The 22083-nt window shown below is 62.3% G+C and overlaps 7 protein-coding genes across 7 annotated transcripts; 1 reads left to right on the top strand and 6 right to left on the bottom strand.

Annotated features, from left to right (window-relative positions):
• Positions 1–976: 976 nt before the first annotated feature.
• Positions 977–2380, bottom strand: PLICBS_005385 (uncharacterized protein; the record flags this gene model as incomplete). Its single annotated transcript, XM_018319064.1, has 1 exon — positions 977–2380. One exon carries the CDS (start codon positions 2378–2380, stop codon positions 977–979), a length of 1404 nt encoding a protein of 467 aa, XP_018181538.1.
• Positions 2381–5195: 2815 nt separating this feature from the next.
• On the bottom strand, positions 5196–7111 carry PLICBS_005384 (uncharacterized protein; the record flags this gene model as incomplete). Its single annotated transcript, XM_018319062.2, has 3 exons — positions 5196–5229; positions 5313–6869; positions 6948–7111. The coding sequence occupies 3 exons, from the start codon at positions 7109–7111 to the stop codon at positions 5196–5198; spliced, it is 1755 nt and encodes a 584-aa protein (XP_018181536.2).
• Positions 7112–9825: 2714 nt separating this feature from the next.
• PLICBS_005383 (ubiquitin-conjugating enzyme E2 4) lies at positions 9826–10826 on the bottom strand (the record flags this gene model as incomplete). The annotated part of the gene is made up of 5 exons (XM_018319061.1): positions 9826–9965; positions 10034–10217; positions 10375–10404; positions 10532–10577; positions 10783–10826. The coding sequence occupies 5 exons, from the start codon at positions 10824–10826 to the stop codon at positions 9826–9828; spliced, it is 444 nt and encodes a 147-aa protein (XP_018181535.1).
• A 1398-nt stretch (positions 10827–12224) lies between these two features.
• On the bottom strand, positions 12225–13639 carry PLICBS_005382 (uncharacterized protein; the record flags this gene model as incomplete). The annotated part of the gene is made up of 3 exons (XM_018319060.1): positions 12225–12271; positions 12330–13355; positions 13426–13639. 3 exons carry the CDS (start codon positions 13637–13639, stop codon positions 12225–12227), a joined length of 1287 nt encoding a protein of 428 aa, XP_018181534.1.
• A 1515-nt stretch (positions 13640–15154) lies between these two features.
• Positions 15155–15844, bottom strand: PLICBS_005381 (uncharacterized protein; the record flags this gene model as incomplete). Its single annotated transcript, XM_065600707.1, has 3 exons — positions 15155–15239; positions 15289–15549; positions 15609–15844. 3 exons carry the CDS (start codon positions 15842–15844, stop codon positions 15155–15157), a joined length of 582 nt encoding a protein of 193 aa, XP_065456779.1.
• Positions 15845–16292: 448 nt separating this feature from the next.
• On the bottom strand, positions 16293–18452 carry PLICBS_005380 (GMP synthase (glutamine-hydrolyzing); the record flags this gene model as incomplete). Its single annotated transcript, XM_018319058.2, has 9 exons — positions 16293–16725; positions 16793–16815; positions 16864–17285; positions 17348–17747; positions 17805–17932; positions 17986–18018; positions 18080–18158; positions 18217–18285; positions 18405–18452. 9 exons carry the CDS (start codon positions 18450–18452, stop codon positions 16293–16295), a joined length of 1635 nt encoding a protein of 544 aa, XP_018181532.2.
• Positions 18453–19308: 856 nt separating this feature from the next.
• Positions 19309–21991, top strand: PLICBS_005379 (uncharacterized protein; the record flags this gene model as incomplete). The annotated part of the gene is made up of 3 exons (XM_018319057.2): positions 19309–20548; positions 20605–20784; positions 20838–21991. The coding sequence occupies 3 exons, from the start codon at positions 19309–19311 to the stop codon at positions 21989–21991; spliced, it is 2574 nt and encodes an 857-aa protein (XP_018181531.2).
• Between the last annotated feature and the right edge of the window lie 92 nt (positions 21992–22083).

Raw genomic sequence — 22083 nt, 5'->3', positions numbered from 1 at the left:
GCTCAGGCAAAAAGTAAGAAAAAGTCTCGACAGCCCGTCTCAGCAAGCCATTGGGGTCTCAGAATGTGGACGGGGGGACTGGACTGGACTCTGCCCTCTCGGGTCGGGTAACTGATTTAAAGGCGAGCTCGAGTTTGTCCGTCAGCACAGCAAGTCGGGTGTGACGCAGAAACGGACCCTGCGGCAAAGCATGGAGAAAAAACGGTTCTCTCAGACTCATAGCCGCTAGCTAGCACGCTGCATAAGAAATAGGCTCTTCTTTTTTTTCTCTCTTAACCTCCTTGCAGCTTTGCCTCTGAAACTCTAGAATCCGCCCCACCCGATACCGGCGCCCGCATTCTGCCGCAGTGTGTGTGAGTGACGGGAGTTAGTCAGCCATTAACAGGCGCAATTGATTCTGAACTGCCGACTCTGCTTCTCATCCATCAGCCATCAAGGGGTATGCGCTCCGAGACCCCCAATCTCCGCCGCCGATGCTCTCCGGAGCGTCACACAACGTCCAGTCAGACACGCGCGCGTCGGGCACAAACGAAAGAAGCAGATTCCATTTTTACAACCGTCGTCCTTGTGCTGTGCACTGGTATATCCAGAGGCCCATGGCTCTCCTCAGAGCCGGTATCGAATGTTCGCCCATGTGCCCGCTCCCGACGCATGGCATCCGCACCAATCGCCACAAGGCCGCTATCTGCTGCTTCACACTGCCCGCATCCACGGATCGGTGCACCTGCACACCGAGCGCGCGCAGAGCATCGTCACTCCTCCATAGCAGGGGGCCAGAACCAAGTTGCCCCACACCTAACAGTGCGGCCGTTCAGAGCAGGTTTCCTATGTACAGTACCGTGATTAAGATCCCAACATCGAATCCGCAACACCCGGTCGTTGGCACGCATGCCCCCGGCCCCGCTCTCAGATCGCCTCCGCTGCGCGACTGCATTGCCGTCGTGTGTCAACCGTACATGTGTGGCCAGCCACCGCCCTACCGGTAGGGCTGGCCGGGCATCTCGTACACCGGTCCGCTCTGGGGATGCGTGACCTGATGGCTGTCAATCTCCGAGGCCGCCGGGTTGTTCCACCTCGCCGCCGCGGCGTTGGTGTCGCTGCCCAGCTCGGCAGTGTTTGGCGACACGGGGCTGACTGAGTCGCCGGGAGTGGGGTGCCGAGGGAGCGCGTCTCCCAGGTGCTGGCTGTTCCGGGATGTCATGGTGGCGTTGGGGCTCGTCTGCGCGTACGCCGCGCCGTAAGGCTGGGGCTTGGCGTAGCCGGCGCGCCCGTCTCCCATGGCCGTGCCGCGATAGCCCTCGGGCGAAGTGTTGTGCTTCACCGAGTTGCGGCCCGGGGCCAGGTAGCCGGCGGCACCGACGCCCGAGCCGACAGCCGTCGATTCAGACATCGGGGTGCGGGAGCTGCCGCCGTGAGACGGGCCGACAGGCACCTCGGAGGCGCCCATGAAGTCGTCGTGGTCGGGCTTCGGGCTGCGACGGCGGCGGAGGCAGAAGAAGATGATGGCGCCGATAATGGCCAGGCCTGCGATGCCAGCGCCGACACCAATGCCGGCCTTGGCGCCCGTCGAAAGACCGCTGCTGTCGCCGCCGTTGCTGGCGCCGCCCGTGGCGGTCGACGTCTCCGTCTCAACGGACCCGGACGACATGCTGGTCGAGGTAACGACCAGAGTACTGGTGACGGTGATGGTGGTCTTGGCATTGGCCTGCTCCGTCTCAGTGACGATCGAGGTACTCGTGGTGACGTCGCTCTTGGTGGATCGGATCGTCTTGGTGACGCTGTTGACGACGGTCGAGCCGCCGCTGCCGCCCTCGGTGACGGTGACGGTGTCGGTGATGGTGGCGCGTTTCAGGAGCTGGTGCTTCTGGTGGTGCTTCTGCAGGCCAGGCGCGCCGCGCTGGACGGCCACGGGAGACGGGGCGGCCGTCGGTGCGACGTCAACATTGACCGCGGGCGCGGTGCGGGGGGCGAGATCAAGATCGACGTGTCGCTTGCGCGGGTTCACCCACTGCGTCGACGTCTCGTAGACGGTCTTGGTAGCGGTGTCGGCATTGCTGCTGGTGACGGTCGTGGTCGAAAACACAGTCGACGTGATGAGGACTGTGGTGGTGACTGTGGTGGTGAGGGTGGTGGCCTGGGTCACGTCGCCGCCGCCCGAGCCCGTCACGGTGCGAGTGACGGTGACGGTCGTGTCGCCTGCGGTCGTAGGCGGCGTCGAGGATGGCGTAGTAGGCGAGGGCGAACTGCTCGGCGTCGTGGGCGTGGGAGTCGGCGTCGTGCCAGCACCGCCGCCGGTGCCAGACGGGTTCTGGCGAACCGCGACCTGGCCGGCCTGGGCAGCGCCCAGCAGCCCGAGGGCGAGCGACAACGAGATGCGCATCTCACCGTCTGCGCGGATGAAGATTCGGCGTCGACAAGGCCTGGCGTCGCGGTCGTCGCCTTGACGGATGTCCCGGGCCTAGGAGAGGTCAAAGGGGGGAGAAAGGTGGTGTGTCGTCGGGGTGCGCTGGAAATGCTACGGCCGGCCCGTACCCCCGTCTCGCAATGACAGGAGGGACGGCAAGGGCACGGAGAGAGGGAAACGAGATGTGGACTGTAGGAAATGTAAAGGATAGTCGGCTAAGGGAGGGAAACGAATGAGCGCGGGTGGATGGAGATGAGACGGCGGGAGGAGTACGAGTTTGGGACCGCCAGGACGGACGGAGGAGGGAGCCGTTCGTTGGCTCGTGGCGCAGGGTGAGAATTGCTGCACGAGGATGACGAAGCGCCCGCCCCCCATCTCCCCCCCAAAAGCCCGGCGGCGGCCACGCAGCACCTTAGCGGACGGGCGGGCACCTCACGCACCCCGACGGGACAGTGAGGTGGACGCCAGACATGGAGCTGGGGCCCGCTGAAGTGGGTGGTGGTGGCCCAGGCTGGATGGCTGGTGCTCCCTCCCGTCGCGGACGGCGCCAGGGCCCAGGGGAGCGCTGTGCAGCCGGCGGGCAGACGGGCAGAGCTGGAGCCCTGTTCGAGTGAAGGTAGTGCGTGGTCCAGCGCTAGCGGGCGCAAGCGCCGGAGGCGAACGAACCGGCCGACCCCCACTGCGAAGCCCTCAGCCACCCAGCAGCAGCCGCCGCCACTGGCAGTTGAGGCGGGATTCCACACGCGCACAGGCGTTCCAGGTTGCCAATTGCCCGCTTGGCAGGCGACTGACGGGACTGCTGAGAGCGAGCGCTGCTGGGTGACCACGAGCTGCCCAGGTGCCCGCCCCGCGCCATGGGTCGGCAGACGCAGCGTCGGGCCCCTTGCGGTCTAGCGACCGTCTCCCTGTGGGGAAGCCCGCCGATACGAGCTTTTCAGGGCCCGAGGCCCTCTGCGACGACGTCACCACCACCATGCACAGTCCAAACGCGCGCCTGCCCGGTTGATGGAAAGGGGTCAGTCAGTCAGTCAGTCAGTCAGTCAGTCACCACGACGAACCGGAATGGGACGACTGCGATGGGATCGCATGCGAAGCCATCATCCTTCCGTAGCGGGCAGTAAGTTGCACTGCGCTGCGCTGCACCAAGGAGGTAGGTCGCAATGGATTGCAATGGACGCTCCCGTGGCAGCATGCGCCGACACGCAAAGGCCACCGCACCCCCTCCGCAGAGGCGCCGAGTCGGCCGCGCGAGACTGCCCTGCCCGCCGGGTTGGAACTGCCCCCAGACACCACGCAGCAGCGGGCATCCAGCGCCCGCCGCCCAGCTCCCAGGAAGTTCTTCACCTCCTGCTGCTGATCAGCGTCTCCTCGCCGCTCCTCTCGTGTTCGCTCATTCATCCCGTCAGCCGTCTGTCATGCGCTCATCATATAGCCCCCCCAGCCCCTCCTCGACTTGGCGGGCATCCCGTCTCGCCCGTCACGACGGGCGTCGCCACGGACATGTCCATGCGCCCGGGGGGCGGCCAAGCTAGGCCTGCGCCTGCAGCCCGTGGCGCCCGCGCAAGCCGAGCCCGTCCCATCCCTTTTCGCCCCCATCATCATGCCTGCGTGCGTGCCTCCCACGCTGCCGTCACTCTGGCTGGCCCCTCCCATCATCCCGTCATCGTCTTCGACTCCCCCCTGGTCCTCGATATGTGGGGATCCCCTGCTGATCGCCTGAACATGATTTTTCTTTCTTTCTGTTTTTAAACCTCCTCCATCCCCCACCCCCTTGCTCCGTACGAAAATCTCCGGCGCTGCCGCTGCCACTCACCCACTGCCTTGCCCGTGTAACGACGGGTACATAGGTAGGTAAATAGCCGGGCGGGCGCTTCTCCGCCACCGGGCAATGGGCCATGGGTTGAGGTAGTTTGTCTTTTGTGTCACCTGCCGCGACGCGCTCGCTGCTTGCTTGCTTGCTGCGGCATCGCGCGGCGCCGGCGCTGCACTTCTTGGGGAAAGCTGAAGCCGGGCAGGGTCCAAATGTTGACGCCCAGCTCATTTTAAAGTTTGCGTGAGACAGACGAGAGCCGGGCCACTTGTGCCCTCCAAAGGAGAACACGTGTGCCCGTCGCCGTCGCCGCCGCCGCCGCCGCCGGGAGAGCCGCCCGGGAGAACCAACCTCATTAAACTGAAGTCTGCCGGGCCGCAGAGACATGCATAACGCAGGCCCCAGCCTTGGCTTTTTCTTTTTGCTCGCTGCAAGGAACCCGTCGGCGCTGCAGCCAGCCAGGCACGCACGCACGCACGTCACGCGGTGAGGCTGGCCGCTTGTAAACTCAAGTTCAAGTCGTACAAAGTACCTTGATATACTATGTGACCAGACGACCCTGGGCAATCTAAGCCCTTCCGTCCTGTAAATACATTCATGCCATCCTCCTCTTCATCCCCCGGTCCAGGTATTGCCGTTCTGTCCGCCGCCCATGCCCGGCCGTGCCCGTCATATGCAGTCCTTTCCCGGCCCTGCCGCCCCAATTACCCCCCAGTTCTTCTTTGCCGCCTCGCGTCCCCGTCTATATAAGTGTCTGCGTCCTGCGCACGTGTGCCGCCCAGAACAGGGTCGACGTAAAAGGAGCGAGCGGAAGAAGAAAAGAGGCCGAGAGCGAGTGCAGTAGCGAAAATGGGGGGGAATGAGTGGTTCCGGCGGGAAAAGAAGCAAAAAAATGCGACATGGCCTCCTCCATCTAGATGAGTAGTAACTTGGTCCGCCTCCATATACAGCCGAGAAAGTGGTATCCAACGCGCGCAGAGTCTAAAAGTTTTCCTTTCCCCAGACAAACGAGAACCTGCCACGCTCAGTTAGCATTTTCTCTCTTTCTCCTTCTCTCTGGCAGGAGTCTGCAGGTCCAGCCATCATGCCATAACTCACCCTGGTTCCGTGTACTTGTTGCAGTAGACGTGCAGCGCGCTGCCCAGGCCCTTGGGCCCGCAGAAGAAGACGCCCGCCTCGCCGGGGGCGTGCAGCTTGCGGATGCCGCGAAAGATCATGTCCCAGTTGGGCCGGCCAAAGTTGGTCGGGCTGCGCAGGCCCGTGATGGTGTCCTTGTCGGCGTTGGCGTCGTTGATCATGATGTTGGTCGCGTCGTCGGCCTTGATCTTGGCCGTCAGGTACGTGTGGATCTCGATGCGGTGCTCCAGGTCCTGCGCCTCGACGGCCAGCAGCAGCGAGCGGAACCACTCAAAGGACCCGAAGTCGCGGCAGATCCAGAAGAAGTACACCTTGGACAGCCGCGTGCGCGTCTGCGGGTAGTTCATCCGGTACCAGATGCTCTTGAGGATCGACGCGAACGGCGTCACGCCGATGCCTGCGCCCACCAGGATCGACACCTCGTACTTGAAGACGTCCTCGGACGCCGACCCGAACGGCCCGTCGATGTAGACGCGCGGCAGCACGCGCCGGAGCGCCGGGTCGACCCCGTTGGCGCCGCCGCCGGCCGAGTCCACGCCCACCACCTTGCTCGCATCGCCGCCGCCGCCTTTGCCGCCGCCTCCTCCTCCCCCCCTCTTGCCCCATTCGCAGCCCAGCGCCTGCGACACCGCCATGGTGAAGTCGCCCTGGCACCGCATGTGGATCGAGATGTAGTCCTCCTCGGGCGCGCTCGTCAGCGTAAACGGGTGGTACTGCCACAGCGAGACGGCCGGGCAGCAGAAGAAGATGTACTGGCCCGCGCGCGTCTTGGTGTGCTCCTTCTTGATCTGGATCTCGCACACCTGGCTCGGGTGCTGGATGACCTTGGAGATGTACGTCTTGTGGCGGCCGCGCAGCTCGCGGGCCACGCGCTCGGCCAGGTACGCGAAGCCGCCGTACATCCAGTACTGCCAGAAGACGCCGATGGCCGAGGCGCCGATGCTGGAGCAAAAGGGCGCCACGTCGGGCTGGATCATGCAGAAGGCGCCGTGGATGGCCCAGAAGAAGAAGAAGAGGATGAACATGTGGTGCGTGTACCAGAAGCGCTCGTAGTTTGCGCGGCGCGGCTTCTCGACCGACGTCACCACCATGCCTATGAGCGCGATGAGCATGATGTAGCCCGTCCAGCCCGGCCCGCTGGCAAAGTTGGCAAGCAGCCAGCCGTAGAAGCCCAGCTTGTTCTTGGCCGCCACCTGCGCAAAGTTGTTCCAGTGGGCGATGGTGTGCACCCACGACCAGAAGACGATGGACCACGCCGTCGTGATGTGGAACGTGATGTTCTTGTCGAACTGGATGATGCCGTTGAGCGGCGTCTGCCGCAGCAGCGAGATGAGCGTCCGGCACACGGGGAACAGGATGATGCCCACGTCCACGTGCAGCACCACCGCCGACGCTCGCGCGATGACGTACGTGAAGCCGAAGATGTCGCGCGCCGATTGTAAGCTGTCCTTCATGGCGTAGTGCACGCACGCAAACGAGAAGATGAGCGCGTGCGTGAGCATGAAGACGAAGACGAATCTGCAAGGGGATAACTTGAATCAGCACACGACGGCAGCAGGGCCAGCTGGGTGGTCGGGGACCATCTGCTCGACCTACACTCTTCGGTAGCCCTCGTTGATCATCCAGCGGTCAAACTTTTCCCTCGCCGACAGCTCTTGCTGCTTCTCCTGCGTCATCTCGCCCGAGAGCAGCATCCGCGTCAGGGGCGTCCATCTTGACCGTTCCGTGGGCTTGTCGTAGCCCCCAAAATCGTAGCTCATCTTGGCCGCCTGCGAGGTCGCCTCGACTTGGTCCGCGTCTCGTTGTGGTTGGCGTCGGTTTGCCTGTCCCGCGGGCCCGTCGCAGCCCGTCCGCACCCAGGACAGCAAACGCTGTTGAGAAGTCTCTCCCCTAGTGTCGAGGTGCCGTCGCCGCTGCTGCTGTCGTCGCTATCGTCGTTGCTGCCGCCGTCCGTAGCCCTTGCTCTGTCCAGTCCCTCTCGAAACGCTGCTCGTGAATGAATGCGGTGTGTAATTACTGGTTGTCGGGCAACCCTTTTCGATTCAGAGCCAGTCTGAATTTCGCAACTCGGCAATAAGCCAACAATAAGGTGAAGTGAAGTGAAGTCGAGGCTGCCTCAGCACAGGAAGCGAACGAGTGGACGGTGCGTGAAGCCTGACATGGCCGAGGACGATCAGTTCAGGGACGCCATGCAAGGTAGGTAGGTAGACGGGCAGGTAGATGACAGGAGGAAAGACGCGTGGGCTGTGGCCAAACAACGAGATGAAGGCAGGGCAGCGCAGGACGACGACGCAGCCAGGCTCTGTCGAGGGTTTATGCGCCGTCCCCTTCCGCGGCCAGACTTGAAACGGCCCGCGGCGTGGCGCCAGGGAGATCATACATACCACGAAAATCAGTGGGCTGATGTAGAGCGGATAATTACTTATTAGGCTTGGCTCTGCCTCATGCGCGGCACGAAGAAGAGGCGGGCTGGAGGGAATGCGTTTGAAGAAAGGGTGAGGAAGCGAGAGAATGAAGACAGAAGGAGAGAGTTGCGATGGGGATATGCCAGCCAAGGACTCGCAAGGGCCGACCTGGGCAGACAACAAGGGACTACCACGGTTCTTGGATTGTCAGAGCGGGCGCCCGCCAGGGGACTAGCCGTTGTTATCTAGGCAGGACCCTTTGGTACGGAGCAGACCGAACGATTGAAGCCGTGCGGGTGGCCGTGCAGCTCTCATCGTCGGCGAGGGAGCCGGCACGCATGTGCACCAGGCAGCTTGGCGACCCGTCCAAGCAGCGGCTACGGCTCCAAACTGTGGTCGCACAACGCCGGCGGCAGCCTCCCACAGGGCGCCGGAAGTGTGGGGGCCCCAGCCGACCGTCGACCTGCGACACTGGGGCCGTTGGAGAGTGCTCAGGGCGCCTGCAGGCCGGCCAATCGAGCCCACCTGCACCGTACTCTGCCGCGTTCGACCATCCTATGTTTCTGTGTTCCGTCTCGCGAGACAGGCCCAGACGCGCAAGCGACAATTCTGCACATGCCGCCTCTCCCGGGCTCGTCATATCATAACCCATCCTTCTGCCCGTGACGACCCAGCGCTTAGGATTGCAAAGCGCCGCGGCGGCCGTTTTCAATTCTCTCGTCAACGCGGTTTCACCTCAGCCTGTCCACCCCCTGGCTACCACCGTTGCGGGCGGGGCCATCGACCCATCCGCCAACCCCCTGTCCGCCGCCCGTCTGAGCGCCCCCGTCGCGCGAAGAAATGCCCCGATGTTCCTGCACTGCACCGGGCCCCGGGGCCACCCACCACCAAGAGATCCCCTAACAGCGTGCACTGCCATCACCACCACCACCATCGCCGCCCGCCGTCCTTCCTCCCCCCACCGTGTCGGATGCACCTCCGTGAAACGCCCTGCGACGGCCACCGTCGCGCCACGCCGCCCAACCCAACCGCTAGCCTCCCCCAGGCCTCACGCAACCGTGGCTGCTCCCTCTCTGACACAAAACCTCCAACGGTGTGAAATGTAAGAGCGAGGACATGCTCGTATGCGCCAGGCCGTGGCAGGCTGCCCGCGGAATCCGTCCTCGACCATTTCCGAGCCGTCCAATCGGTATCCCACATGCGCCTCGTTTCCCGCGTCCCGTCGCCTGTGCGCCACGTATTCTGGTCAGCCTCTGCGTCCGCGATGCTCTCGCATGCCAGACCATGTATAGGTGGCGCTCCTCATCCCCGGCCCACAAGTACCACGGCAGGCCGTGGATGCTGCCGTTGAATCCCGGCCGGCCCGGCCAGCCGCGCTCGACGGCCAAACGCTGCTAGCTTCCTCGACATATGCAGGCTCGTCGCCTGCTGTAGATCTCCCAAGACCAGACGAAGATACATTCGCCTTCCATTGCCGGGCTTGACTCGTGTCCACGTCCGCTTCAAGTCTCATCCTGGCGACGCTCCTGTCATGCACGTCAATCCGCGTTGCCATGATCGCTGCAGCAGATGAGCCCGTAGTAACCACGCCATCCCGTATCACGCACTGTCACCGCCCAACCTACCGGAGCCGACATCAGAAAAGTCACATAAACTCTGCGAGCACGTCAAGTCCCGGGCCGCCACGTAAAGAGAGCGAGATGCAGTGTATTCGCTGCCTGTTTCTGCATGCCAAAAACACATACGTCAATGCAAACCAATAGCCCAGCCGCATGATATCCCTTTAAAGCTGATGTGTTTGTCTAGCCTCGCCCCTCGCCCCCCGCTGGGCTGCGCTTCTCGTTCTCAATCTCCCCAGATATCCCTGACCGATGTTCCCCAGCACCACCAGCCGCCAGCCGCTGTCGCGAGCGGACTGGCAAGTCGATGGCGCCATCCGTCGTAGCCACTCGCCCGAGACGTCCACCGTGCCGTGCATCCTGCAAGAGAAAGAAGGACGAAAAACACACCCAGTGCGCCCCTTCACTCCGCCGCAAAAGTCGAAGTCATCATCGTTACACGTCCTCGACCTAGACAGCGTACTTCCTAGTCCACTCCCTGGCCGTGGCCTCGTATCGGGGTCGGTCCGTCTTGTACACGTGGGCGATCTCGGGCACAAGAGGGTCGTCGGGGTTGGGGTCTGTCAACATGGAGCAGATGGAGAGAAGGACTGCACGTCATATTTGTCAGCAGCCTGCACATAAGTCGCCATCGAAACACGAAGGGGCGGATACACACCTTTGCTAATGGTCAGAGCAGGGCTCCACTGGTCCCTCAGGATGTCAAGACAGATGCTGCCGTTGGAGTTGATGTTGGGGTGGTAGATGCGAGTCGTGAAGTTGACCTTGGGCGGCTTGAAGGGGTAGTCGGTGGGGAAGTGGATGGCAAGGAAGAAGACACCACCAGAGTACGGAGACTCGCCCTGTGCCAGTCAGTATGCGTGCTTGTGGAGGATCTCGAGCCCCGAGGCCCATCAACCTGGCGCAGCCCGGACGAGCCGACAGCAGTTCATTCTCGTTCCAGGTCGGGACGCGGGCGGTGGGCTGGCAGGCAGGCAGAGCGGCTGGGGGAGTGCTTACCGGTCCCATGATGGTTGCTTGCCAGTGAAACTATCGCAAGGTCAGCCATCAAGAACAACAAGAAGACGACGTGACCTTGATGGCCGCGACACTCGACTGGGCGACCCGGTGAGGGGTTGCCGCAGTGTGGCACGATCAAGTCCGGGGGTTGACATACCAGATCCTCGCCAACGGGTCCAGCGGAGCAAGACGACGGCGGGTCACTGAAGAGCGGTCAGCCAACTTTATCTTGCAAGGAATCAGTGCATCGTGAGGGTATCTCAGCCGAGTCTTGGGGGTGTTGCGGTCACGAGCGTCGCTCGAGTCTCGAGTCCATCCCCGAAAAAAGACCCCGCTCACACTCAGCCCCACCTCACACTTGGGCTGCAAACGCCCTCACGAGGCACTTGGGGGGGTAGGGGTTCTCACCGGCCGAGGTCAGTCAGCTCCTTGTTAATGCGCTTAAGAGCCATTTCTGTGGTGTGTGTGTAAAGGCGCGAAAGGTGATCGCTTCGTTGATGGACTGCAGGCTGGCAAGCGGACGTTAGCGGCGGTTGCGGCGGCGGGCGGACAGGCGGGTGCAGGAAAAGACGGGAGATGACGCACCTCAACGAGGGAGGGGGCGACGACTTCTTCGGGGAGAGGAAGAAGACGCGGGAGACGGAGACGAAGGGAGGGCCGTTCGAAAACTCGACGCTCGTGAGGCTCTAGGTCGGTTGCAGGAGGGCAAAACGTTGATCGCGGTCGTTGATGGTCGTGACGGGGTATGTGCAGCGTCGAAGTGGTTCAGGAAGAAAGAAGAGCCAAGTCACGGCGGCGCCTGGCGAAATGACCTGGTGGCTCACAGGCTGGGCAGGCAGGCGGGCGGGACGATTGGCGGTGGCCACTGGCCCAGCCGGTGGCTGCTGACTGTTCCAGGTCCCCGTTGTGCGCCCGTGCCAGTTGGCTAGGGTCCCGTTTCCTCCAGTGACGGCCGCCGGCCGCTTGGGCAGGCTCAGCCCGCCCAGCCCAGCCAGCCCAGGCGGACAGGGCAGCCTCAGTCAGGATTTTCCCGCCGCCCCAGCCTGCTCTGCGCCTCCGAGCTGGGCGTTGGAGGCGCCACCCACTGCCGTGGTCGGTGCTGGGCACCGCCACCAGCACGGCTCACCGGGCTGGCAGCGACACGATCGCCACGAAGCATTGACTCATGCACTAACACGGACCCGCACAATTACCCACGCTGAAGTGCTAAGAGTTTTCTCGCATCGCGGTACTGCGTCCTGCCGGGGTGGCCGCCCTTTTTTTGTTGTTTCGGTTGCCACGGCCTTCTCTGGCTTTCGACGCGCCCAGTTGGGCTGGGCTGCCCGGCCATGCCCTTGCCGTCGCGACATCCCCCGGCTCTTCCAAGGGCGTCCCCTTTCTGTCGACATCCGATCCATCAGATAACAGTCAGTCAGCATTAGCAACCGGGACCAACTGCGACTGTGATGACACAAGCACTGCCGAGGCCGTACGACATGGCCGGGCCCGTCTCACGCGATCCGATGCCGCACCCTCAGTGCCCAGCGGGCGATGCGCCATCGAGCGGGCGCTCCAAGCGTGATCCACTCTTGGTACGCCGGCGCCGCTGTTCGGGCCGTCCATGACGTTTCGCCCGCCGCCCCGGAACCGCACGCTGGCACTCCCGGTCTGGCCCCGAGATGCAGCGACGGTATGACAGAGACAGCAAGTCGTCCCGAATCACTGCTGTCGGACGTACATGTGCCACGTTTTATTATTTTAGGCCTGTAGATCTACATGCAGCTGCTGGGCGTCATATCCCTGTTTACCGTCCCCGCCGGATTGCCAGTCGGACATGCCGAGGCTCAGTGCCGGACATCGTGGTTGACCGTCTACACAAACGCCTGGATACCCGTAATGGCGCGCCCCAAAATCAGACCTGTGCAATGCTGTCAGCCGTGTTCAATCAAGGATAATCATCCATCGTTATGACGTACTGTGAATGTCGCTCTGGCCCTCGTACGTCTGCGTCACAAACAGGTTGGCCACGTGGCGGCCGATGGCATACTCGTCGCTCACCGCGTTGCCGCCAAAGATCTCCTGCAGCACGCGCGCGTTGCGGAGCGCCGTATCGCAGTTCTGCCGCTTGACCATGCTGATCATCTCGGGCGTCGCCTTGCCCTCGTCCTTGAGGCGGCCAACCTGGATAGACGCCAAGACGCCATACGAGGCGTCCGTCGCCGCGTCGGCAAGCTTCTTCTGGATCAGCTGGTACTTGGCCAGCGGGTTGCCCTTGAACTGCTTGCGCTCCAGCGCGTACGTCCGCGCGCGGGCGATGGAGTCCTCCAGCGCGCCCATGACGCCCATCGAGATGCCGTAGCGGGCGCTGTTGAGGCAGCTAAAGGGGCCCTTGAGGCCTTCGACGTCGGGGAACATGTTGGCCTCGGGCACGGGGCACTCGTCGAGCTGAATCATGCCCGTGATGGACGCGCGCAGGCCGTTCTTGTCCTTGATGGCCGGCGTCTCCAGCGTGCCCGGCGGGCAGTCCTTGCGCTCGACCAGGAAGCCGCGGATCTTGCCCGTCTCCTGCAGCTTGGCCCAGACGAGCAGGACGTCGGCGATGGGGCTGTTCGTGATCCACGTCTTGGCGCCGCTGAGCGAGTAGTAGCCCTTCTTGGTCGGGTGCGGCTTGGCGACGCTCTCCATGCTGCCCGGATCGCTGCCGTGGTTGGGCTCCGTCAGGCCAAAGGCACCGAGCAGCTTGCCCTTGGCCATCTCCGGCAGGAACCTTTGCTTCTGCTCTTCCGTTCCGAACTCGTAGATGCCGCCCATGACCAGCGAGGACTGCACCGACATGCCTGATCGGTAGCCAGAGTCCACGCGCTCCACGGCGCGCGTGATGAGGGCGCCGGCGACCGACGACACGCCCGCGCAGCCGTAGCCCTCGATGTTGGCGCCGAGCAGGCCGAGCTCACCCATCTCCTCGAGAATCTTGGGGTCGTAGTGCTCGTCGCGATAGGCCTCTAGACAGCAGCCGAGGTTAGCCATGGTTCGACGCAGGTGCACAGCCCAGGCGGTGGCGAGGGCGCTTACGCAGGACGCGGGGCTGCAGCCGCTCCTGGCAGTACCTCTCTGCCGTCTCTTGGATGGCGAGCTCCTCCTCAGTCAAGAGGTTCCGCGACGCCAGGGGGTCCTGCCAGTCAAAGGCCGCCTTGTTGCCAGCCGAGGCGAAGCTCCGCGAAGCCATTGGCCGCATGGGCGCCTTTGCGCCGGCTCGCGCGACGTTCCGCGCGACGTGTCTGAACATGGTGACGGAGCTCCTGCGTTGGCAGATGGATCTCGGGGCGTCCTCGGGTGGAGAGGGAGGTGTTTAAGAAGTCAAGTTCCGTATTAGCCAGGAGTCGGGAGAGAAGTAGGCCAGCTTGGCCGTCGGCTCGGCTATGGATCCATGCGATATCGCTACAGACCCCGGTCTCCCCCGCGTCAGGAACGGCCCCGAGCCACCGACGGAACCCGCGGGGGCACCCCACTGTAGCGGCGGGCTGCCCTGCCAGCGCTCCAATCCCAGCGCCTACACAGCGCCCCCAACCCATGCCAGACGGTCCTGGTTGCATGACTTCGGCAGTCCCAGCGCCTGTCTCTCCGTTTTGCAGCCTAAAAGGGCTAGCTGAGTCCTCCGGGTGTAAGTCGCTCGTCGAGATCACGACATCACGAACGGATTAAAAAGGGAGAACGCAGGCACCTCTAGCGAGGGAGAGTCCTTTGAGCGCGATGCATCTATCATGTGAAGCAATGCCGTATTTACTATCGCGTGAGGCAGCGGCGGTAAGGTATACATGCACAAGAGTCAGGTTAGGCAGCGCCATCACTCTCCTTGCTCCCGGCATCCGCCCGTCTTGCCATGCGACTTAGTCTATCGAGCTCTTCCGTCGCCACTGTCATGGCCGCCATTGCCAGCAGAGGGCTTGCTCCTCCGCCTCCGAAGGGGCTGTGCCCAAACGAGCTGGTCACGTCTGATGATCCGCCAATGCCCTGCGAGTCCCGCGCCCGTCGCCGTCGCTCTCGCGGGTCTCGAGACCCCGTCGTCGACGCGCCAGATGAACCCTTGGCCAGTTGAGGCGAGTCCCACGGCCGGTGGAAGCGGAACCGCGGGCCCCAGCGGTGGGAAGGTTTCGTCGGGGTGTCGGGCTGCGATTGGGACCGGCGACGGCCGTTGCTGAGGGGTGAATTATCAGAACCACAACTCGCCTCCTGCAGGCATGCGATCATCAGCCAACTAGCTGCACCTTCGGCGTCCGGGATCACGGTGTCCCTACCCATTCGCGCATTTGGCGGTTCAGTTCCGGACATGAGATCATGCAGCGGTTGACGCGATGCGGTGCCCTCTGGCCGGGCTTGCGACTAGCGGCACCCAGAGAGTGGTGAAATCTCTGCCCAGACCTGCCTCCCTCAGGATACAAAGGCAGGCGTGAAGCTGCCTTGGGTTCGCGCACTGGGTCGATCGGGTCGCCGGGACGAACTGATGCCGACCCTTCGCCGGGAAGTGCTGAAGCAGGCTCGATGCCTGAAGGGGAGCTGGTGGCAGCCATGGTGAAAGCAATAGCCGCGCCAGGCGTCGCATGCCGGCGCGGTAGAACTGATCAGGATGTTGGTTGGAGGTTGCGTGCGACTTGTAACTGTCTTCGATCGCTGTAGAACGGCCGGCTCACGTAACCTTGGCAACGCCACCCGTCTGATGCGATGCAACGGCAGCTGCAAGGCCAGGCTGCTGTTCCATTGTCGACTGTGGCTGCGCCATAGAAGCGGCAAGTGCATGGCACTTTCACTCGGGCGGGCCTCTTCTGGACTGCTTTTTCGCGCTCGCCTTTTTCTTGTGCTTGATTCGCTCCTCGTGAAAGCGCTTTTCACTGTGACCTTGTCAGCCAGTGCCTAGAGCCAGGAAAGCAAGTCCCTTACACTTCCTGATACTTGGACTTCTTTTCGGCGCTCGTCTCGGCAGGCGTCTTTTCTTGATACATGCGCGTCACCTCATCCATGAGCTTGCGCCTGTTTTCGTCCACGTTTGCCGTCCTCGAACGATGGGTCTGCGCCTGAAATGTGAGGGCATCGTTGCTGGCGGTGTAGTACTTGGACGCCCGAACGCTGCCATGCAAGAATGAAGGCATCACCGAGAGCAGTTCCTGGACTGGGTAGACCGTGGTCGCCTTGGTCTCGGTTCTGGGTGCGCCGTTAGCATCTTCTGCTGCCCTTTTCTTTGATCCGACGTATGCGCTTACTTGTTCACATGCTGACCACCAGGTCCACTGGACCTGGCATATGTCGTATTGCCTTTGGGCAGCTGAGATGCATCGAAGCTTTGATACCATGAGCGTGCCTCGGCCAGAGCATCCTGGTCGAGGTGAGAATCAAAGGCAGAGTATCGCTTGTATCTGACAAAGGAGGCCGGTATGATTACTATTGCTGGGGCTGGTTTGAATAGACGCAACGCCAGCGATGCACGCGAGATCATCATGGTATCGCGTGTAAATGTGTGTCGTCAGGCCGTTAAATCTGAGGCAGAGAATGAGAATGAGCATGGTTGATCACAGCCACGAAGACGGGGAGTGGCTGGAGTGGAGGTCACGTGGGGCCCGTTCCCCTGGCTACCCGGTGCCACTGGGTCTGACGCCGTTATCATTCAATTGCCAGTTCACAACAACTCCTACCCAACCCGGCTCAACGAGTTTGAAGTTTAATATTCCTTCGCATTATGGAATTTCTTTGCCTTTGAGCTAATCTGCCACCACCAGTGCCGGCCTCGTATGTGGCCATGTGTTGTCTCACCATGGAGGCTGACGCAGAAACCACACGTGTGGCAGATACCATGGGATTCAGGAGGACGTGTGCATTACAGGCATCCAAAAAAGCCCCTTCTATTGGTTCCTCTATAAACGGGCCGTGAGGCGACATCTTCCGCGCGCCTACTGCATCTCAATGGTGCCGGGCGGCTTTCCCGTGACATTGTACTCGACGTTGGCGACACCCTCAACCTCGTTAACGATGCGGCGAGCGACCTTCATGACGAACTCCATGTCAAATGGATAGGCGTCAGCGGTCATGAAATCGGTCGTCACGACGGCCCGGAGGCTGATGATGTATCCCTCCTCACGCTTGTCGCCCATGACGCCAACCATCTTGTTGGTGAGCAGACCGGCGTAGGCTTGGCTGATTTTGTTGTAGAGGCCCGCCTCCTTGATCATGCCAATGAAAATATGATCGGCCTTTCGGGCAATCTCGACGCGCTCGGGCGTGACCTCGCCGATGATGCGGATCGCGATGCCGGGACCGGGGAAGGGATGTCTCATAACGAGCTCCTCGTTGATGCCCAACTGGCGGCCAAGGGCTCGAACCTCACTGTGTTATGTGGTCAGCAGTGTCCTCGTGCGCAGGATGTACCGACTGGTGGGGTGTGGCGGCTCACTCTTTGAAGAGTTCTCTGAGAGGCTGTTTCGGTCAGCATTGCGTTACATGACTGTTGCCGGGTTATCTCACCTCAATCAGCTTCAGCCCCTGACCGTCCATCATGCGTTGCGGCAGACCGCCGACATTGTGGTGGGTCTTGATGGTGGACGACGGGCCTTTGAAGGAAATGGACTCGATCACATCCGGGTACAGTGTTCCCTGAAGGAACCACTCAACCTTGCCGGCATTGGGTGTGTTCTCAGCCGCCTTCTCAATCCTGACGGCCTCCTCCTCGAAAATGTCGATGAAGGTGTTGCCAATGAACTTGCGCTTCTTCTCGGGGTCCTCGACGCCCTTGAGACCTCCGAGGAACTTTTGCGACGCATCTACGACCGTGAGGTTGATGCCGAGATGCTCCTGCAGGGTCTCCTTGACCTGCTTGCATTCGTTGAGGCGCATCACGCCGTTGTCGACGAGCACGGCATGAAAGCGGTCACCAATCGCCTCCTTCACTGTAGATGGAGTTAGCATTCAGTGCGCTGGATATGTAGAAATTGAGGCTCGAGGCACGCACTCAGCTTGGCTGCGACAGTAGAGTCGACACCGCCAGACACGGCGCCAATGACCTGAGCCTTGTCGCCGACGAGCTTTCGGATCCGAACGATCTCCTGGTCGATAAAGTTGGACATGTTCCAGTTGGCCTTGGCGCCGCAGATGCCGACCGCAAAGTTCTTGAGCATGTCCTTCCCGCGCAGGGAGTGGGTGACCTCGGGGTGGAACTGAAGGCCAAAGATGGGCTTGGTCTCATGGGCAATGCCGGCATAAGGTGAGTTTTGCGTCGTGGCGATGGTGACGAAGCCCTCGGGCAGCTTGCCCAGCTTGTCGCCGTGGCTCATCCAGATTTGAGTCTCCTTCTCATGCAGGCCCTCGAAGAGACGGTCGACATTGCTGTTGTGGCGGTGGGGAACGAGTTCCTATCGGCTACTGTCAGTCTGGCGGTTTCACGCGGCACTCGGTCAGGGCTCTCATACCGCGTAACCGTATTCGCGCTCAGTGCCGGCAATGACATTGTCCTTGCTCAGTCGCCAGCCAATCTCCTGCAGGCCGTAGCAGATGCCCAGGATCGGGACACCAAGCTCGAAGAATGCAGGGTCCGCGTCTGGCAGAAGACGTCAACGGAGCGAACTCTGCTGGCGATTCGTGGATACTTACGAGGAGCGTCCTTCTCATAGACCGAGTTGGGGCCTGTTTCTTGTTCAACAAGCGTGCTCATGAGATAATTGGCTACGGCAGGATGTGTACTGACCGCCAGACAGAATGATGCCCTTGGGCTTAAAAGGCAAGTCGGCAAGCTTGGTGGTGCACGGCAGCATCTCACTGTAGACCTGGGCGGTGTGAGCGGCCAGAGGGCCAAACGGGGCGTTCCCTGTCATCGGTGCTTACATTGAGCTCGCGCAGACGCCTCGTGATGAGGTGCGTCACTTGGGAGCCAAAGTCGAGCGTCAGGATGGTCTATAGGACGAGTGTTAGGCCTCACTTCAGAATTCGGACGCAGCAGTGCATTGCCCCGCCATGCACGGCAGACGGTGCCCCGGCACGGGCAACGCAAACTGGACGAGGTCGGGACTCACGTCATAGGCCTGGTGAGGCGCCTCGGCCTGCTCAACGTTGGAAGACATCTCGCTCGAATTGGAGGACCTGCAGGGCCAAGAGTGCACTTTTGCTCAAGCGATCGAGGGTGCGATGTTGATGTCTCCGGCCGTCTCAGAAAAAAGTTGGAGGGGCTGCTCGCTTGAAGTCAGTCACCGGCGACAGGGTCGTTCCGAAAAGGGAATGGCGTCGCTCAGATTTTCCGGTCCCGCAAGGCATGCCTGAGGTGGTGCTCCACTGCCAGCGGCCCTAAGGTTGTCCTTTGCGGCGCCGCCCAAGGCCCCAGGGCCCCCCAACCCAACCCAACCCAACCCAAGCGGGAGCCAGCTCGTCGTCAATCCAGCTCGGCCCAGCCTCTCCTCTCTTCTCCTCTCCACCATCCACCATCTCACCTCACTGCCATCCATCGGAGCCCTGGCCATCTCCAACCCGACTCGCTCGCTCGCGCACACACTCGTCCAGTCTGCACCGTTGATCTCTTGCCAGCGCTCCCGAGGCGCTCTGCCCAGTGACGAGCGAGCCGCGCGCCTGTTCGAGATAGCCCTGCGACACCCGCACCGTTCGCATCGGCCGTGATATCCCTGCGACTTGTCACCCCCAAAACCCGCGGGACCTGCATCCTCGGTGATGGCAGCATCTGGCTCCTGCTGACTGCCACCTCCACACGCCTTCTCCTCCCCCACCAATCGACAAGCCCAGCTCGCCTGGCCTTTGCTCGCCTCGACCCGACGACCGAGCCCAACACGCGCGCCCCGTTTGACGTCTGCTCCTTGCGACCGTAGAGGCTGCTGATCGTGCTGACGCATCGACCGTCCGGGGTCCAGCCCAGAGTGTCTTTATCCCATCGCACCCGTCCTTGAGCCCTTGCTCTCCATCCGCGCTTTCATGACAGAGCCGGCCGAAGCAGAAGTCCAGGCCACCGCGAACCTGTCTCCAGTATCGCCTGCGCCTGTTCACACGGCTGCCCCCCTCGTGGTGCCTGCGCTGCAGGACACCGTCGACACCATCGACGCCATGGTCGCTGCCGCCGCGACGCTCGCCGAACCAAACGGCGTGGCCAACGACGCCGTTCCTGTCGATCCGGCCGTCCTCGGTGACGCTGCCCCAAGCGGCGATGGAACCGCCGACGTAGTAGATGATGACAGCTTCAACGACCCGTACGGCGACGACATCAACGACGCCGCCCCCGAAGCCACCGTGCCGCAGCCCCAGTCGGTAGCCGACAACGACGACTATGCCAAGACGTTCGACTCTCCCATCGAGCCGGAGGAAGGGGACGGACAGGACGCCGAGCAGAATGTATCAGAGCAGCTGGCAGAATCCAACGTTGTATCAGCTTCGCCGTCCGATCACTTGACCGCCGAGCACGCATCAGAACCTGTCCATGACGCCGTCGCGCATGTCCCAGCTGTCCCGACTGCCCAAGACGCCGCCGCTCCAACAGCGGATGAGCAGGCGCCCCTATCCGCAGCACAGCCGGACCCTGCCACCGGCCAGCTCGGTCTCACACTGCCGTCCGTCGGTCCCCAGGAGCAGGCCGGCACATCGTCTGCGGTCCCGTCCGACGCCCCAGCGCAACACGACCCCGCAAATTCGGAAACGCAAGATCCCGGAGTTGACATCCAACAGCTCATGGCTGACCTGACATCTCCTCCAGCCGCGCCCAGCGCCGATGCGGCTTCGGCCATGCCGCCTGCCGGTGTTGAGGCCGACCCGTCGGCGAGCTCTGCCCCCATGACCCCGTCCACTGCCTTGCCCTCCTCTTCTTCTCTCCCACCGAGACCCCCTATGCCGCTTCCAACGCCGCAGTCCTATGGAGCCCAGCAGCCAGCCCATTCGTCCACTCCGAGCGTCACCGCCGTGCCGTCTGCTTCCGCTCAGCCTTTGCCCCATGCCACTGGTCCCCCGGGATCGTCCACCGATGGTCCGGCCAGTCTTCCAGCCCCTCCGGCCGGCGGCGTGAATACTCCTTCTCTCCATGCCCAAGCTGCTCTCGGACACCCAGGCGACGGTCGACAAGAGGGCGACTATCAGCGGCAGTGGGACCAGTTCATGGCCGACGAGCGCCAGTACATGTCCGAGGCCAAATGGGATCGCTTCCCGGAGGGATCCCGCATCTTCATTGGTATGGACTTGCGCCTCTCCTCGCGCAAGATGAAAGTTCTGACCGCGGTGATGTAGGAAACCTCTCCAGCGACAAGGTCTCAAAGAGAGATGTATTCGATGTCTTCCACAAATACGGCAGGCTCGCTCAGATTTCTTTGAAGTCCGCTTACGGGTTCGTCCAGTACCACACCGTGGATGAGGGGCGCCTGGCGATGGAGAACTTGCAGGGCATCGAGATCAAGGGCCGCCGCATCCGTAAGTTGGACCTCAAGCTGCGCGATTGGGTAGTCCCACTGACGACGAAGCAGATCTTGAGATCTCTCGAGCTCAAGAAAAGTCCAAGAAGGAGCGAAACCGCAGCCCGGACAGAGGTAGGGGACGTCGAGGCGATAAGCGAAATCAAAATCGCGACGACTATCGGCCGGGACGCAACCAGTCACCCCGCCGCAGCGACTTCCACTCACGGGAAGAGGGATACGGCCGAGACGGTGGGGCCTTCGAGCCGGGACGTGGGGGACGCGGTCGCTCGCGCTCTCCGGGGTACGGGCGAAACGATCGTGACTCGTACCGGAGGCGCAGCCCTAGCCCATATGGGCGATCTCGACGCGAGCCCGAACTGGACTTGCCTAGGAGGTACGGTCCCGATGTCCCCGACGTTCAGATCATCATGCAGCCCGACGTCAGCCGTGACTTTGCAACCTGGGTAGAGGGCGGCTTCAGAGCCAAGGGCCTCAAGACTGAGGTAATGTATATTCATCCACGGATCCCCAAGGACCAGGTCATCCAGCGGCAAGCCGCAGAGGGCGTGCACGGAGTCGTAGACTTGGATATGCGCGCACAGAGCCTCGGACGAATCCCAGTGCAGGCCTTTGACCGGTCCGGCGGAGGCAACAACATTCGATTCGATCAATACGTGGATCTGGACCCCGGCACGGCGGCCGAGGTCATCGCGCGGGCCAAGTCATCGGCGGCCCCCAGCTATGGACAGGCGTACGGCGCGCCGTCTGGATACGGGCAGCCAAATCCCTATGGCCCTCAGCATCAGCACCCAGCGCACGCCGCCGGCTATCCCGGTCCGCAGCATGCCAACCCTTACCCGCCGCAGCAGCAGGGCCAGCCGGGCGCACCAGACATTGCCAGCTTGATGGGACAGGTCGATAACGCCACACTGCAGCGTCTGCTGTCATCGATGCAAGGAGGGCAAGTGGCCGTCCCGGGCGCACCAGCAGGGTACGGGGTCAACCCGCCCGGCCCGCCTGCCAACCAACAGGTGGATATACAGGCCATCCTGGGCAGCCTAGGTGGTCAGGCTCCCGCGCAGCCCGCTCCTCATCAGGGGCAGTATGGGGGTGCGTACGGCGCGCCGGCACCTGGCGCTCCCAACGGCGCGAACGCAAACGACCCTGCGGCTCAAGCACAGGTGCAAAACATTATGGCGCAGCTGGCGAGATATCGACAGTAGAGCAGTTGCTGCTGGGACACCCGGCGCCCACTATTCTTGCGGTTTAGAGCAGCGAGCGAGAGACATTCGGGAAGACTGTTGAGCTGGCGTTG

This window comes from Purpureocillium lilacinum (assembly GCF_023168085.1).
Source record: "Purpureocillium lilacinum CBS 284.36 DNA, scaffold_4, whole genome shotgun sequence".
In the NCBI taxonomy this organism is placed as follows: Eukaryota; Fungi; Ascomycota; class Sordariomycetes; order Hypocreales; family Ophiocordycipitaceae; genus Purpureocillium; species Purpureocillium lilacinum.
This window is presented reverse-complemented; position numbering and strand designations above follow the sequence as displayed.